The sequence below is a fragment of the Gasterosteus aculeatus genome, chromosome 12, assembly GCF_964276395.1.
Source record: "Gasterosteus aculeatus chromosome 12, fGasAcu3.hap1.1, whole genome shotgun sequence".
In the NCBI taxonomy this organism is placed as follows: Eukaryota; Metazoa; Chordata; class Actinopteri; order Perciformes; family Gasterosteidae; genus Gasterosteus; species Gasterosteus aculeatus.
The window spans coordinates 8,651,010-8,667,936 of record NC_135700.1 but is presented as its reverse complement, the minus strand read 5'-3'; the positions used below and the strand labels follow the sequence as shown (position 1 = coordinate 8,667,936).

Below are 16,927 nucleotides of genomic sequence, written 5' to 3'. Positions count from 1 at the left end.
ACACAAAATGACAGACGCGCACAAACAAACATGCGCCGACACACACACACACACACACACGCGCAGGCAACGGGCCCACGGTTCAAGGCTCAGCCGGCTCCAGGCTGCGGTCTGCAGACAGCGTGCACCTATTAGCACCGGCCTCGGCACAAAGGGCAAAGGGCCACACAGATTTACTGTGGGCCTCCGTTCACTGACCTGGCCTTGGCTTCGCACAACTTACGTCCGCGGGATGTTTCTATCCGAACAAATTGCTGACTTAACGGAGGGAAATAAACAGCCACCTTGGGAGTTTTGAGCATATAACGCTAGTCTTTATATCAGCCTGCTTGTTCACCTCTCGCTGGCAGTCATTAACCCGTACGGTCGGTGAGAACAGATCGCTACGGCAGAACTCGCGCCTGGAGCATGGACCTAAAATGAAAACCATCACATCTGCAACACGACACATTTGCTTCTATATGTAATCGGCATCAAAGAAACACACGGCTGATTCTGCGGTTTGGGTCTGATTCGTATCAGAACACCGCCAGAGATGAACCGGGTTGTGGCTAAAAATTGAACAGTAAAAGGGAACTGCTGGTACCCGTAGCAAATGGCAAAAAATAAGATTCAAAGGAAAAGCAAAGCATCCAGGAACGCTTGTTTCCGTTTTCATAATCATCTGAGCATGTGAAGCCTGTGGCGACCCGGAGGTTCCTTTAGTCTCATGTTAGTATCATATCAGCATAGGAGGCAACTAGAAGTGCCAGGATGTGAATGTGATCGTAGAAGAAGGGAAGAGGCCAATGCTGATTAATGTGCTGTGCTTCAACCCAAGGAAAACAGAACGTGTGGAATCTGGACCAGTTTTAATGTGGTGCTCACATGGGAGCATTCATCTTAAACATGGATATCCTATGAGATATTAACCAACTGTACTACTGTAATATAGCACATCTGGAAAGACCTATTTAAAACCGTATTAATATAATGTCTACATGGGATTCTAAATGCAAAAACCTACACACATAGCTCTGAATTACAGGGACATTTAAGGCATAACCAACCACTGTGGAGGAAAAAAAGTCTGACCGGAATGAAAGCCATCCGTGTGTGGGGTAGATGTTAAGTCGGGGGTAGGGCAGGGAACTTTACTAGGCTAATTAGCTACCATTATCTGTTGCACCCAGTGGCCTGTGTGGCTAATCCTGCTGATTAGACACAGTGGGTCTCCACGGCTCCACAGCGCACAGTAGCGCCGGACTGATAAGGCCACAGAGCTCCGGGATGACATAAATGTCGGGGGTAGACTGGACTACACAGGACTGGCACTGTTGTACCTTGTGTAACACCACGGGACACTGATGTGAGAATCGTAAAAAAAAACCTGTCTCAATGCAGTCAAGAAAGAAAAGAGTAAAAGTTTAAAATCCGTCTCGGGTCGGCTTTAGTCAGTGATGGTCATGAATATAGATCTAGCATAGCCCGTCCATATTTTTAAATATTGTAAGATGAAAAACTGAAAATGCAACCTGAACTTCTAATAATTGAATGGGCACTGCAAAACATTTTCATTTGACCTGCGTTTCTTAATGTATCTGTACAGGCCCCTATTTCAGTTAATCCCCTTGAGAGCTGACAAATGAACACACCTCCGATGAACATCATGTGCATTAATTATGGGTGCAGTGTACTCACAGCGAACATGGCCCGGAAGTTGCTGAGGTCGGTGAACAGCTCTTCCACGGAAGTCTTCTTCGGGTCAACCGCAAAGTAGTCCAGCATGTTCTGGTACAGGGTCTCCATGTTGCTGTGCATGATCACCAGCTTTCCGTACTGCTCCCTGGCAACCTCGCTGAAGCTGTGAGGGGCCGTTGTCAAGGTCGCAAACGCCTTCACAGGACACACATTTCTGACAGGAAGTGTGGGATATATATATATATATATATACATATATACATATACACACACACACACACACACACACACACACACAGAGAAGCCGATGAGTTCCCGTGAGTCAGTGAGGACTTGAGGCTGGAAAACAGATTGTCAGTGGTAACCCGTGCTGTTGGCCTCATCCAGTTTACTACCACTGTGCACTCACTGCTCTGACCCCCGTGCAGCCGATGGCATCTGCGACTCAGCCGCCGGCAATGTTTGTTGGTTTTATTTTAAAATGCAGAATATTAAACGCAAATATATCAACTGACAAAAAAAGAAAGCCTTCTACTCGGAGAAGAAAAAAAGAGCAAAATCCCCTTAAGAGCAGATTTTGCTGCACTCCCGGCTGCCGCTGTCGTTTCAAAGCCCAGCCGATCAGGTCACAATCCACTGAAACGCTTTCAGCACTTCTTTTTGCACTCATTTCCCAGTCAATAAAAACACTGCGGGAAGTCAATTTACGCTCTCGGCATTGGTTCTGTGCCTAATGTCAACATGTGCCTTTTTAAACCCCCACGTTATGTGTGAGGTAATTACATGTTAATGCACCTCAGAATGTCCTAGGAACCGTGTAGAGACGAGGCCCTCAAAGATGTGGATATATAATACAGCCTGCAACACACACAGATCTACTGGAGCAGAAAATGGATGATTGCCTGCACAGTAGACCGACAGCAGGGACGGGAACCAAAAGGTCCTCCTGGTTAAACCTGGGGAGGCGAGGGGCCGCTGTACCATGTTCCTCCGTGTGGAGTTGCGTGGATGAGGACAAACGGGTTATGGTGGTGTCAACATCTGCCGTGGAGGTCTCTGTGTTGGAGCAAAGTGAGTGGGAACTGGAGAGCACCAACACGCATGCTGCCCACAACCGGGCCATGATGTTAAGACCGTCTACTCTAGGTTACCACACACACACACACACACACACACACACACACACACACACACACACACTCTAGAAATAGCGAGCATGGATTTGCTCTTCAGAAAATATCTTCCCACATACACAAGTTTTTTTGTAGGTTTGTTTCCATTTCTAAAAGCCTATCTGGGTTTTTCACACAGTGGACCCGTTTGACTGAAAGCAAAGCATTTGATGCAAGACAGGATCAAATGGGTTAGTCAATTTAAGTAACTTTCTGTGGAAATCGATAAAAAAAATAAACAAAAACATGTCCTTGGTTTCACTAATGACCCCGACAACCTTGTCTCATGGTAAATAAGACACAAGCGTGTGTGTGTGTGTGTTACGTAGCATCCTCCCTGGCGCCCACCATGCCCCTTCATCACAGCTCGACTGATGGACCTATTTGACGCCTGGCCTCAGTTGAATCTGGCAGTGGATGGGACCACCTTTTCACAGCTGGGTGAATGCTGTTCAATAGGCAGTGTGCTCTCAGATTGACTTGTCAGTAATATCCTTCCAAGCCAGGAGCTGCTGGAAAGAGGCATGAGGAAAGCCTGCGCAGGTGATGGAAAGCCAGGGGGAGTGAAGAATAACTAGCCAAGGGCCACGGTTGAGAAGTATCGTGGGGCGCAAAAAAAAAAATCTCCTCATCCAGTTTTCCCCTCAGCTAAAGTCGTCCCCCATTCCAGAGAAATCAGCGGCCCAGTGCAGCTCATTCTCAGGACTTTCTGTTCAATCTCGCTTTCTGACTGATCCTTTACTCTTTACCTCTGCATCTATTCCATCGTACTTTCGTCTCCCATTTTTCAGTTGCTCATTCTCCATTTTTTCCTCTCCCTCCTGTTCTCATATGCAAACTTTAAGAGTTTAGCTCAGAAGTGTAACGCTTGACCAATACCACGAGCTGTATACTCAAGTGGCGCATTAAGTGATAATGGAATTTTCCACGCCTCCAATGTGACCCTCCACGCTGAGCTGGTGACTGCAGATTTTGTTCGTTGGAATAATGACTGTCGCCAGCGCACCTTAGCTGCAGGTGAAGCTGTATCATCTTTAAAGATGGATCTTCGTGATGAGTAGTGGAACTTTAGGAATAAAAAGAGCTAATCTCTTTGCCGTTGATCTGGTACTTTTTGATATCTTATGACCTGAAAGACTGAAAATCTTCACAGATTTAACGGTTATGTTCAGTGATGGTCCGTAGTCTCTAATGCGAGATGATGAGGAAATGGGTTCACTTTAAAGAGCCAGATTATCCTCTTGAATAGCAATTGACAGTTACAGCATAGGGAAATAAAAAGTAATCAAGTTCATAATTGGAGTTAACTGTTTAAAACAATTGCTGTTTTTTCCTTTCAAAAACGTTATTTGCAACAGATAAAATCCAAATGGAAATGTCAAAAGGATAAATTGCAATAAAATACAAATATGGAGTTAATTCAAGGGCATAAAACAACCTTGCACTGTCCAAATTGTAGGCACAGGAAATTACTATTCATAAGGCCAACAATAAAACCGTATAGGTTCTGCGTGGAGGTTTGTGTTGAACATGGAGTGTGAGGTTCTCATATGAATGCACTGGGGGGGGTAAATATGACATCTGAGCAGCATGAGTTGCTACATTTGGATCAATTAGAAGGCCTGATGAGACGGCTTTGAATCAGAGCCTCGTTACCGAGTGTTTTCATTTTTACTTGAGGGTTACAGTAAGATTCCTGATGTCCTTTTCACATTCAATGGCGTTTTTTAATTCAGAGTTCCTAAAAATCCTTCATTTTTTTTGGGCACCTGGCGGTGCAACGCAAGGTTATGAAAGACAGAGCTGTCAAATCCATTCTCAGTGAACCTTTCCGCTTGGCACTCAAATTCACTCCTAACTACTGCAGCGCAAGCCATCAGTGCCTCGGCCCCAAGGCCATCGATCAAATCTACACAAAGGAGGCTGGGTGCAGGGTGTATTATTGAACACACACTTACACTCCTGGTCTGAGACACGCCTGTCAACCCGACCCACTGGAACTAGCTCAACGTACAGTGAATAATTAACACTGCTGCCAGACAGATGCGGACAGCTGTCAACATCAATGTTGTGCAGTAGCGTATTTGACTTTGTGAATCACGGCTTTTGCTTAATTATCAACTGACAAGTGACACAAACCAGTTCAACTTGTCCCGTCACCGGGAACAAACAACCCCGACGCTGTGAAAGGCAGAAAGAGTGACAGAAGAGCGTAGGATGTTCCTCGCTCCCTTTCATTTTGAAGTTGCCCTCTGTGAAAATTACCCTTCAAAGAGAGCCGAGAGGTACTGGTACTAAAACCGGATTCTGGAATGGGAGGCCACTCTTGACTTATGCACATCATCGACAGTAGGAATAAACAAGCGTGTGTGTGTGCGCGACAGTCAGTATATGAAACAGAGTGATGAACATCTTCTTTGTGAGGAGACGAGTAAACTAAGAAAAAAGGTCTTGGAAAGAGTCCAGTATGACGGTAAGGAGAACTTAAGGAAAGACGCCTGTGTATTTCATTATGTAAAAGTTAAGTTATCTGCTCAAATGGGTGTTTCATCAGCCAAAGACTTCAGACTTTCCATCACAGCACAAGTTTAGTTTTGAAGTGTAGATTTATATTTTGAAATGATTCGTATGCATGAGTGTTACCAATAAGCTCTTGAAGATATGAAAACGTAGCTCTTCTGACAGTCGATGCAGCACCACAGTGTTTAATAGAAACGCATACATTCTGGAATAATGCCCACAAGCGGTGAGCGCCTGCATGCGTTTGCAAAAGGATATTGCCATTTTAGTGAAGAACATGTCGTCGGGGTCATCAGGGGAGGAGAAAGTCTCCAGGTCTCTCTCCAGCTGCAGCAGCTGCCTCTCCATCTGCCTGAGGCTCTTCTCCAGATTCTCTGCAGAAACTGATGCATGCCCACATATACCAACACACACGCAGGCATTCATATCATCACACGGAAACACACCCACGTGCCAAGGAAATGTGAAGAAAGAAGCAGAGATGCAACAACTCAATTAGAGGTACAACCAAATGCATTATTATGTTAAGGCTCAAAAAGAAACAACGTAAACAACAAATAAGAGGCGGCGGCTCAGAAGCAAAGCACGGTTATTATGAGTTCACACTGTGCCAGGAACACCACGGGAATAAACAATGACGGAGTAAAAAATAAACACCAAGCGAAGGCACGTTCAATACACTGCTTTTTATTATTCCGTTTGCCGCTTATATCCGCACGCGTGTGTCCTAAACCATTAAATTCTTACACATGCCCTTACGGACACGCTTATTTTAGGGCGTGTAAAAACCCGTTATTGTCAGTAACACAGAGCCAGTGTCTTTGGTGTTGTCAACAGGTCCGTGGATCGTGCAGGTGGGAGAGCAGGGGGGGCGACGACGCTGAGCCTAACTTTCTGTTAAGTTGGTCATGCCTGACACGTTAAGCTAGTGACTGAATATAGCATATGGCTTAAATTACCCTGATTAGACCCTGCTTGACAAAAAGGCATAAGCTGCTTATTTTTAAGTACTTTCAAATGTCCCTTGATCCTAATACATGCTTTACGAAAAAAGAGGCAAAAAAAGGGAAAGGGAGAACTTCAATGTAGCTAAGCTTCTCCCTGAATTCATAGCATAAACACACTGACTGATGGGAACAAAATGTCGTGGACTCTGCAAAACACACAAATATTGTAAGGAATGAGTCTGCGGTATCCCAAAATCTGCAGTTTCGAATGGAGTCTGAGTGCCGTCTCGTAACAGCGAGTGCGGGTGAGCACTTGAATATAGAATCACGATGCAATTCTGCTGGCTGAAGGGGAAAAGACAGGTGGCCCTTTTCATTCACCCATCACTCATGATTGAAAGGGAGGACCCAACTCAGTGCATTAACAAAGAATCACTCATCCAACAATAAGCACAGCCCAGCTGCTCCGCCTGTACCTGACGAGTAATCACGTTAGGTATTTTGACTGAAAGCATGCTTTCCTTGTCCCTCTTAGAATTGGGCAGTGGAATTTTCCCGGCCCACCGTTCCTTTTGCCACAGACGGACCAATGACGTCTCAATCAGAGCGGCATTCACTAACCCCTTACTAGGAAATCACCCCGCCGACCGTGACAGGGAATGGAAGCCTGTTTGAGTTGACAGATTTCACCTTTACATTTCTGTATTTAGGAACAATGCGAGCCAATAGGAAGAGACTCAGCAGGGGCATAGAGCTAAAAGGTGAAATGTGTAATGCCCAGCCACATATTTCAAAAGATGGAGGTGACCTGCTCTCAGGAGGTTGCATTTCATCTCTGCTGGATCCGTACTATTTACTCATTCATCTGGGTGTGTGCCATTAACCCGGAGCTAAGCGGTCCGTGAACGTTTTGTTTATAGTTTGTTTATTGGACAAAAGCCAAAGAGATAAGAAAAAGATTCGCAGCTCTGCTACATTCACTCAGAATGATAGATATTTTAATAGATCATCAATGATTTCCAAACAACTGACCGATGCCCGATATGATTTGTAATTTAAAAGTAAATTTATTTCTATTTCAATAATAGCTTTTGTTGTGAAAGTCTCCTGCATTACCAAGCAACGTGAATCTGCTGAATGAGGTGTGGGCAGCATGCAGAAGAGAAACGAGGCATTCGGTTAATAGAAGTGATTAAAGCCCAGAGTTGCACTGACTGAGAAAAGAGCAAGAGGAGAGAGCGAAAGGGAGACTGTTCTCCTCTCCCTGCCTTCACAATACAAGCTGCAAGCTTTTTGCTAATGATGCTCTTCAAGGTAGAGAGCCACCTGACACAGACAAGACATTAAATTGTGTGAAAAACAAGAATAAACAATGAAGCACATTAAAAAAAAGAATTTATTGACTCCACTTTCATATCGGTGCCATATGCCTGATCTCAGCCAATCAGCGGAGCAGCTGCGCACCAGAGGAGCAGAACGCCTTCGAGGCAGGTTACTTCAAATCAGCTTGTACTGATTTGTGTTCCGACATATTTTATATTCATTAGATTTGTATCTGGTATTTGCAGCGTCCATGTAAGGACCACATGGTATCATGTTAGGTGATATTAAAAAAGGGCCGGTTATTTGTAACGAGTTAATATGAAAGGGGCAAGACTAATCGTATTTATTTTTTATTCGCCTTTTGTATTGAGTGTGGTTTACTGAGAAAAGCTACTAGCACACTGTTAAGAGACCGTTATATTTGCATTCACTTATGCTGTCTCATTAGGGTTAATAGAATACATGTTTTTCTCTATTTCACCGTAGAGCCCCTGATTTAAAAGAGGTGACTCTCTAGAGTGGGGTTATCTTCTCCTACAACTGTCAGGTCAGGGATCAAAGGAAAGGGTTAGGTGTTATAGCACATTAATTATTGAATGGCGCCCGGGGAGCCAGGACCGAATGCCCTGTACGCCTGCCGTCTAAAGGCAGGCGTACAGGCAGCAGCAGCAGCAGTTGTCCCCTGCGGCTCTGGTGCCGCTCTACCTTCTACACAGGTGACAACGTGCTTCAGGTGAAAATCTGCCTGGGACTGATCAGGAGTGGAACAGCTGGAACGTTTTGTTTAACACACAGCGACGCGTTCGAAAGCAGATGATGCCGGCGCCGCGTGCAGACGCGCATCTGTCACAGTCGGCTTAGGAGTTTGCAAAATAATTGCTGCGTGGTACGGTGACAAGCAGAAGAGCGGGTTTCCCCGTCTGTCTCGGCCACCCTGCTCTCGCCTTCCCGTTTTGTGGTTTAAAGCATGAGTGATTTTATTAGCAGCGGGGCCTGAACGCCCCGGTGGTCCAGCAGGGGTTGCAGACAGATATTGGATGTTTCAGAAGAAGAATTGGAATATTTGTAGGGGTCAAGTCCGCCCCAATCAACATCCCTTTTATTACACTGCCAACCTGCTGTCCTATAAAAGAGACCGAGTGGAACACACAACCACAGGGAGCTCCGCTCTGCATCATCCTTTGATGTATGGAAATGATGGGACTGAGGGAAAAAAAAAATGCAGATCCGCCTGCGGAGGCCAAAGCCTGACACGTGTGACAGGCTGATGGTGCCCACGGCTGGGAACCGGCGATGCCCCCCCCCCCCCCCCCCCCCACGCTGAGTGCCTTATACTGTAAATGCAAAAAGAGCAAAGGCAAAGCAAGGCTCAGGCGGCATAATAAAGCAACAATCTCCATTTCATTGAATCCTCCTTGATGACTCCTCGGGGCCGCCAGCCTCCCAGTCCTTGAGAAACCAAAACGTATGCAGACAGGTCTATCTAGCGTCCCAAGTAAGTAGGAATTCTGCCGCCGAGAAGTAGTGCTTGAAGATCTACGAGCTGAAGAAGCCTGATTGAGCGCATTAATATGTCTCTGTATTTGTCTGATTTCGACATCATCCTCGGCAGGAAGCACCGCATAAACAAACCGCCCTAATTGCTCAAAACCTGACAGCTGTGCGTCGGGCGCGTGTGCTTCTGTGTGTGAGGGAGCGAGTGTTTCGCAAAGAAAAAACAGGAGGGAAACGGGACAGGCGACAGGATTAATAGACCAAAAAACAGACAGACACACACAAAACACAGACGGATATTGAGAGAAATAATCAGATACACTGAGTGCGGGAGAGAGAGAGAGACCGAGAGAGGCTGCTTTCCCATGTCGGGGGAAAATAATGACTGGCGTGCTGAAAAGACGAGAGGGGCACAGAGAAGCAGACACAAAGGAACCCTCAACTAAGCTGCAGTTTTGCTTCCACGAGAGACGTGACTGGCGATGGGGGAAACGGAGGCTGCGTTACACACACAGTCTAAAGACAGCAGCTTTTGCAAACTGAAAGCGCAAATCATTATGGCTTCCTCTACCCGTGTTTCATGCTCAAGTAAGTCCTTTAGTTAGTGTGTATGAATGCAACACAGTCTTTCAGTGCCTCTGCAGGCCTTCCGAACGTCAGTCAGGGCTGGTGAAAAAGCAGCATGGTTTGCAATAGATGTGTCTGAAAACTCAATACGGGGAAATGAGCCACTTAGTGCTTGCATCTCGTAATGCAACTGACACGCACGGGGAAAGACGGTGATTGAGAGATAACGCTGCACCTTTAGGATCCAAATGCAGGCGGCTTGAGGCCCACGAGAGGAGGAGGTGGACGACGCTCGAAGCTTGAAGAGAGATCCAAGGATTGTGCCTTCAATTGATCTCGCCCTTGTACTCGCGAGGCCCTCGACCGAGGGCTTGTGGAGCCGCAGCACAGCCGGAGAACGAAATGAAACACTCAACAGGAGCATGGTTATCCGCAGATTACGAAAGCGCCGGCAAAACCTTGAGGGGACCTTTTCGAAGGAAGAGTCCGCACATTAAAGCCACACATTTCATCCCGGCCGTTTGCCTGCTCGCCCTTTCCTTGGTCTCCTCCTGCTTGGCGGCATGGGGAAAATCATCTCTCGAGCAACAAGGCACACGCTGTGACTGTCACACCTGGAATACGGCTGCAGATAATAGGTCCACACGAACACACACACGCACTGTGCACAGACCAACACATTACTTCCAGCTGACGGTTGCCTATGGCAATACAAACAGTGTGGCCGAGTCTCCTCTGACCGCCCAGCCTGTCCGCGCTCGCCTAAGACCTTTACCTCTGTATGGATACCGCAGAAAAAACGCACAACTGCATGTAACTTTTTTGCTGTGTGCGTGCGTGCGCGTGCCTACGCGTGAAATGCAAAAGATCGCGTCATGGCAACGCGGGATCTTAAACTACATTCAAACAGGCTATTGCTCTTCATCTGAGCAGTCGAAGTATTCGCTTGAAAAATGAAGCCGTAACTCCGGCAAACGTGCAACAGCAAGAGATTAATGAGAGCGTCGACACAGAGGTGCAGACGGGCGGAGTGCAGCATAGATCAAACGCTAAACTGGTGAAGTACAATGAGTGTTTACTGAATCAACACGCATCTAATCCCAGAGCAGTCCCCGGGGAGCTACACAAGTAGAAGGAGAGTGCGCTCCATTTCCGTCAAATGTGGGTCATTTTGTTTTATGCATTAAGCTTCATTCAAATGCAGTCAAAACAAGCAATTATTAGTCAAATTAGTAAAAACAAAACAAAAAAAAAAACATTATTTTTAATTTGCGTTAGTCAAATAGGATTTCTGTGACTGAAGGTCCTCGTCATGTCGGAGGTGAACAGTGCGCGGCGATCTGGACCTGGATGGATCTCAAGAGTTAACGGACTTTACATGACGCAACATTAACGTAGCAAAAGGTGAATGCAATGAGTAGCTTATTTAACTAGACAGCCCACACAGCTCATTACTGTTCCATTAGGCTGACCTTTCTCATCCTGAAAAACCGTGTAAATGTTCATGCCATCCCTAGTTTGTGTGTCAGATGATGGCCCTTAATAGCCGCCATCAAACACAATGCGCATATGTATATATATATATATATATATATATATATACATATACATATATATACACACACACACACACACACAAAATTGTATTGCTCTCACGCTGCCTAAAAAGCATGTTAAAAGGAAAAACACATAACAGACCTTTAACTCAAATCGTTTTTTGTGTTTTTTTGCTCAAAGAAATGTCCCTCTTCTCCTTTACTTCACTAATTCAGCCTTTGTATGACCAGTTGGCTATTCCTTGAGTGCTTCGTGATTGAAAAAAGTCACAATTAAAGATCACTTTGTAAACCAAAGAAATTCCCCTTTGTGCATTTGTGTGCAGAGGGGCAATAATCAACATTACCTCGGCTCGATCGGTCCACATGCTTCAGGTCGTCAACAAACTTGATCACGTCTGGAAATTCCTCCTCGCATACTTGTGCCAGGAAGTGGAGTAACGTGGTCTTTTGGTCTGCTGACTTTGTGTCCTTTAGCTGTCATAAAACATATGAACAAAGTTACAGACAAACGAATGATGGTCAATAGATGCATTTCAGTTCCATTAGTCTTACTGGGTAAGAAAAAGAAAAAGCTCTGATTAGGGACACTGTTATTACACATTTGGCACTACGTAGTTCCTTGGATTTCCCTTAAATGTCCCAGGTTTTACCTTAATCACACAGGCCGAGGAAGGCCGTGTGTGTGTGTGTGTGTGTGCGTGTGCGTGTGCGTGCACGCGTGCACGCGCCAGCAGCAGGCAGGCTGCCAGAGAGCCGTCGGCAACAAGAGACAAAGTAACCACTCAGGCGGTAGCCTGCAGACGGCGAGTTGATGTCTGTACCGAAGGGCGGCGGACGCCACCAGCCTCTACCTGGACCAAAGTGACATTTGCAGTTTAATGTGCGGCTGAGCAGTCGGATTAATAGAGCTTTACAGTAAATAGATTAGATAAGGAGACTCTAAAAGCAAAGCGAGGGTGGGTAGTTTGTTTTCCCCCGTGGAACCGTTTGCCCTGCCAACGATGACATTTGATGACATTTCTGCTGCTTACAGTTTGATTGGCTGTGTTGAAATTAGGTCGCCACCTTACCAGATTGATATTTTGTCCAATTAAGGCTAAACCATGGGCTCAATCATGGGACTAAAAATTTGATTAGATTTTTATTTGATTTGCTCACTAAAAAGAGGACCATAGACAAAGCAACTTAGTATTTCTAGGCTGTAGCATGTAAAGACATTTTTTGTTCTATAACCGCATCAACAGGATGTTACGTGTGCTGCATTCAGATGCTCGACGGCCTCTTTGTGGCTCTATGCATGTTGACAGAACCACTGATGATTTCATGTCTTCTATTCAAGCAGCACACTCGTATGCACAACGTGATGATCTCTCCTCCCTCCCCCTCAAACACACAATTTTTAACTTTCTGATAAATTTCCATCATCACTCTCTCACAGTCTAATTTCAGGACGTCTCTCAGTATCCTCGCCAAACATCCCTCCTGTGGAGTGCGTTGCTGTGTATCACTCTATGTGATCTATTGGTAGACAGCAGCACACTCAGCCCTGCTGGGTTTAATCATGTTTGTATTATCTCCTCTAATCAAACATTCTCATCGCTCTTTTCATTTCTGGTTTGCAATTTTTTTTTTCAAAAGTGCTTGTTCACAAAAGGTCCCTCTCTGAATTTAGATGGATGGTAATCAATGTTGACAATGTAAACATTTACATTTTTCCGGTAGGGCCGGGTACAACTTTCCTGTGCCGTGGAATTAAGTGGTCTGACTCGGGGGGGTGGTGGTGGTGGTGGGGGGGGGGCGGTTGTGATGTCTTTCCCTTTATATCCTGCCTCAGACATCAACGCACGCATCGGTCCGCAACACGTCGGCATGAAGATGCTACAAATGTGATGAACGCAAAACGTACCCCTTCATAGACTCATACGAGTTGACAAGTGACCACGCTAATGACATCCCATCCGTCAGCACAAGTTCCGAGTCCAACAGGGCACAGGGGGTGGCAGTGACGAATCGTTACTGTGGAAACGGCCGCTGTATGTAACCACTGGAGGTGCCTCTATACTTGGCTTACACGCCGTTCACAACACCACTACCATAAAAGGAAGCTTAGTCCTCTGTCCTCGTGCCATTTAAAACCCAGAGGTGCAGCTATTTGCTGTGCCGCTGACCCACAAAGCCGGTGTAGTCCTGACGGGTGCAAAGGCTTTTTTCAAAAGGGACTCTGGCTGTTGCCTCGGTTATCCATTCGGAGCCGGAGAATGAGAAGGATGTACTCTGGGTTCGGCTGCTTTGATGGATGCCAGTATAGAGAGGCAAGAAGCCTCTTCTTGGGGTCTACATTTAAGTGAGTTTCCAACATGTCCAATCAAAGCTAAGGTAACATAAAAGAAAGGGAAAAGAAAAAGCACTAACTAGAATACACATGGAGGCTAAGAATGTCTGTGAAACATTCGGCCACACTCAAATAGAATTTTAACACAAGGATAAAATGAGAAGAAACTGGCAGCTTTCCTTTTCCATTTTTTTATATTCAATTAATGTTGCTGCTACAATCTACAAACACAGCTGTGTAAAATCTATAAAACACGCATCACTCATGTTGAACCCCTGCCACTAATTAATTAAGGGCCGCACACTGTGTAAGTGGTCGGTACGGTCAGCATCTCAAACCTGCTCACCTTGCAGAGGGAGCTGAGGTCAAAGCCGTACGACTGAGCATTTCGGGAGCCGGCGTTCATGTAATTCCCCAGCAGCAGCACCAGCTCCAGCAGGCGGCCAAAGGCGCGGCTCTTCCTGACCTCATCGCAGGCGGCGTTTACAGCCAGGATATCTGGACGCAGGTTGTTGACCTGCTCCTCAAACTGCAGGCGGAAGAGGACGTGGCTGAGGCGAGCACGCAGCCGCTTCACGCCGCTCATCTGGAAGGAGGGGGGGGTGATGGAGGCACGACAGAGGAGAGTGATTTGTTAAAAAGGAGAGTGGTAGAATGAAGACGATAGAAGCAGGAGATGAATAAAGCGAGAGCCGAGAGAATTGTGTCAAGGAGAGAACAAAGTCACGGAACATAGTCAAACTTAAAATAACTACAATCAAACTTTAGGCACGGCCTCACATGGAGCCGATCTAATCGAAAAGACATCTACGCAGCCGGCATGCTGGAAAGTGTTGCTAGGCAGTCGTAATGGATGCTGGCACTGAATTGATTTGGGACCCAGGTCTGGTAAGTTAATTGTGGAGTCAGTGTCCATATAGGGCAGGCAGCAGAGGGGGTGGAATATACAATAGGCTGCCTTGGATTACCACTCTTACACAATTAGAGAAAATTGGAAAATATTGCATTGGGCCCAAGGCCCAAGGCCACAACAGTGATGTGTATGTGTGTGTACGTGTGGTGGAGGGGGTGGGGCGCAAGTTACGATTGTCTGTCTCACACAACAGCTGGCCATGCGGGTTTGATGTCCTCCATCAAGGGTTTAATTATAGCTACTGTAATGTTATCAAATGACTATTTCAGTCAGTGAGTGAGAGAAAGTGAGATTCAGTATGGATTTGTGTGTGTGTGTGTGTGTGTGAGAGTAAAGGAAAGAGGAAGCGCGGGCCACAGAGAATATGACAAAATTAAGAAGGAGCAAGGTTTTTAGAAACCAAAAATGATGCTGAAATGGAGCACGGAGATGGGATAAGCGACGTGATGTGGACATTGTAGACGAGAGGGAAAAATAATCTGGGGAAGAAAGCGAGAGGATCTTCAAAGTGACTGTGTTCAGCTGCAAAGGAGTCAGATGTAGCAAAATTGACTCTAAAAAGAAGAAGTTATAGAATATATGTAATGCCTGGTGGGTTGCAGTCAGAATGCAATGAGGTGTGATGGTGAGGGGGAAAACACGCTTCCGTTGATCAACTGTTGATTAGATATTGGACTCCAAAAGTGAAATTCGGCAACCTAGAACAAAGATATTATTGTGGAAATTATTTTGGGAAACAACAGTGTGTCCTTGCGGCATGTAAAAACTATTGAAATCCTAGATGTAGGACTTTGATTCAAAGTAGTGGCCCTCATAAGGTCTGTGACCGCAGGATGTGCATGCTGTTAAACAGTGCGAGTCCTTAGATTTCAGGGGATGAAATGATCTTTGGAAGTCATCAACCATAACTGACATGCAGCTTTCACAGCTACCTTGACACATACAGTTGACTAGGTCAAGGACATTTTCCTTTTTCTGGTTTCTGCCTTCACACATTAAATTTAGTCATTTACAAAAACAGGAGCACCAAACATACATTAGTCTCCAATGCAAGAACGGTCAAAATCTCAACAATACAAATTAGATCTATCCAAAGATCAAATCAAGCATGGACGACGTGGCACAGAATGAAAAAATAAACAAATATATAAAACGCTTGTGTTTGCACACTGGTAAATTAAAAATTCCCTTTGAACCAGAGCCTTTTAGATAGGTGAAAGCACACAGGCCTCCTTGAGCCCACGCAGGCATAGAAGTGAAACACTATTATACTAACAGGCTCCTCTTTGTTCTACGTTTCCCTGATGAACCATACACAACAGCTGAGCATGCTCCCCCCCCCCCCCCCCCATCAACCACTCAGTCCCTGCATTTTCATTGGGTGATAAGATTGCCTTTCATAAGTGTTTACTAAAGAGGTGGGCAAAAAGAGGAAGTTTATTCCATGTTTTGTCAGTACCATTGCCGCCATGCAGAAGCACAAAAAGCTCAACACTCCTCATGCATAAATCTGAATAAAGCTCCTTTGAAAAGTCTTTAAGAAAACGGTGCTGACATAATTAGACAGCAGTGGTGCTCTTTAATGTGCATAAATTAGTGCGCGGGTCTACAGGTGTCCCGCCGTTCCTCTTAGGGCTTTAAAAGATTGAATTTTAAGAAGCCATGGATTTGGATTTAGGATACTCATATGAAAGTGCTGCGCTTGTGTATGTGTGTTCGTGGGAGAGAGAAAGAAAGATGCAATGCAAAGATAATTTACATTTCTATGAAATCTATACAGTAGTAAACCCAGTTTCAGGAAAACTGTATGCCGATAATAATGATCTGTTAAACCATATCAAGCGCTGTCAACAGCTGGTGGAGAGTTACGAAGTGCGTGTGTGTGTGTGTGTGTGTGTGTGTACTCACCACAATCCCAAACTGCTCAGGCTCAGACAAACTCGCATAATCATTTTTATACTTGGCCAGGGCGTTGAGCTGCTCCTGCTCCGGTAGGTGATTCACAAGGTTCTACAAAGAAGGGGGAGGAAGAAACCGGGTCAGAAACAAAATGGAGGCAAGCAGAAACAAAGAGCAACAAGCATGCATTTCCTTAAATATTCCTTACAGTTAGTAAGCAGTTATAAATTCTCATTTTCAGGGTTTCAACCTATTTACCATGTATATGATTTCTATAACGATTTACAGTGAACGAAAATGAAGCCGTTTGCCTTCCGGGGATGGGCTGTATCTGGCTCTAGCAGGGAGGTTGTTTCCCTCAGTCCGTTCGGAGCAATGTGGTGTTTTTCTTTGAATTTAATTTAGATACTGGGCTTGTTTGGGAAATCAAACCTACCGCTGCATGCTCCGGTACCTGTCAGCCCTGTTGACTAGTTTCAGAGAGAATAAAGTTTTTCAACTGCAATACAATGGATTTTACT

The 16,927-nt window shown here is 45.4% G+C and overlaps 1 protein-coding gene across 3 annotated transcripts in view; it reads right to left on the bottom strand.

Moving 5' to 3' along the window:
- The window catches only part of LOC120835445 (protein diaphanous homolog 3), a 123,826-nt gene that overhangs the window by 52,999 nt on the left and 53,900 nt on the right, over nt 1-16,927 (bottom strand). For all 3 annotated transcript variants that reach the window (XM_078085244.1, XM_040204411.2, XM_078085245.1), the window contains 5 exons: nt 16,416-16,517; nt 13,941-14,180; nt 11,607-11,736; nt 5,631-5,755; nt 1,681-1,845 (listed from right to left, as the gene is read on the bottom strand). In XM_078085244.1, coding sequence (XP_077941370.1) covers nt 1,681-1,845; nt 5,631-5,755; nt 11,607-11,736; nt 13,941-14,180; nt 16,416-16,517 — 762 coding nt within the window. The remainder of the gene's footprint in view (nt 1-1,680; nt 1,846-5,630; nt 5,756-11,606; nt 11,737-13,940; nt 14,181-16,415; nt 16,518-16,927) is intronic.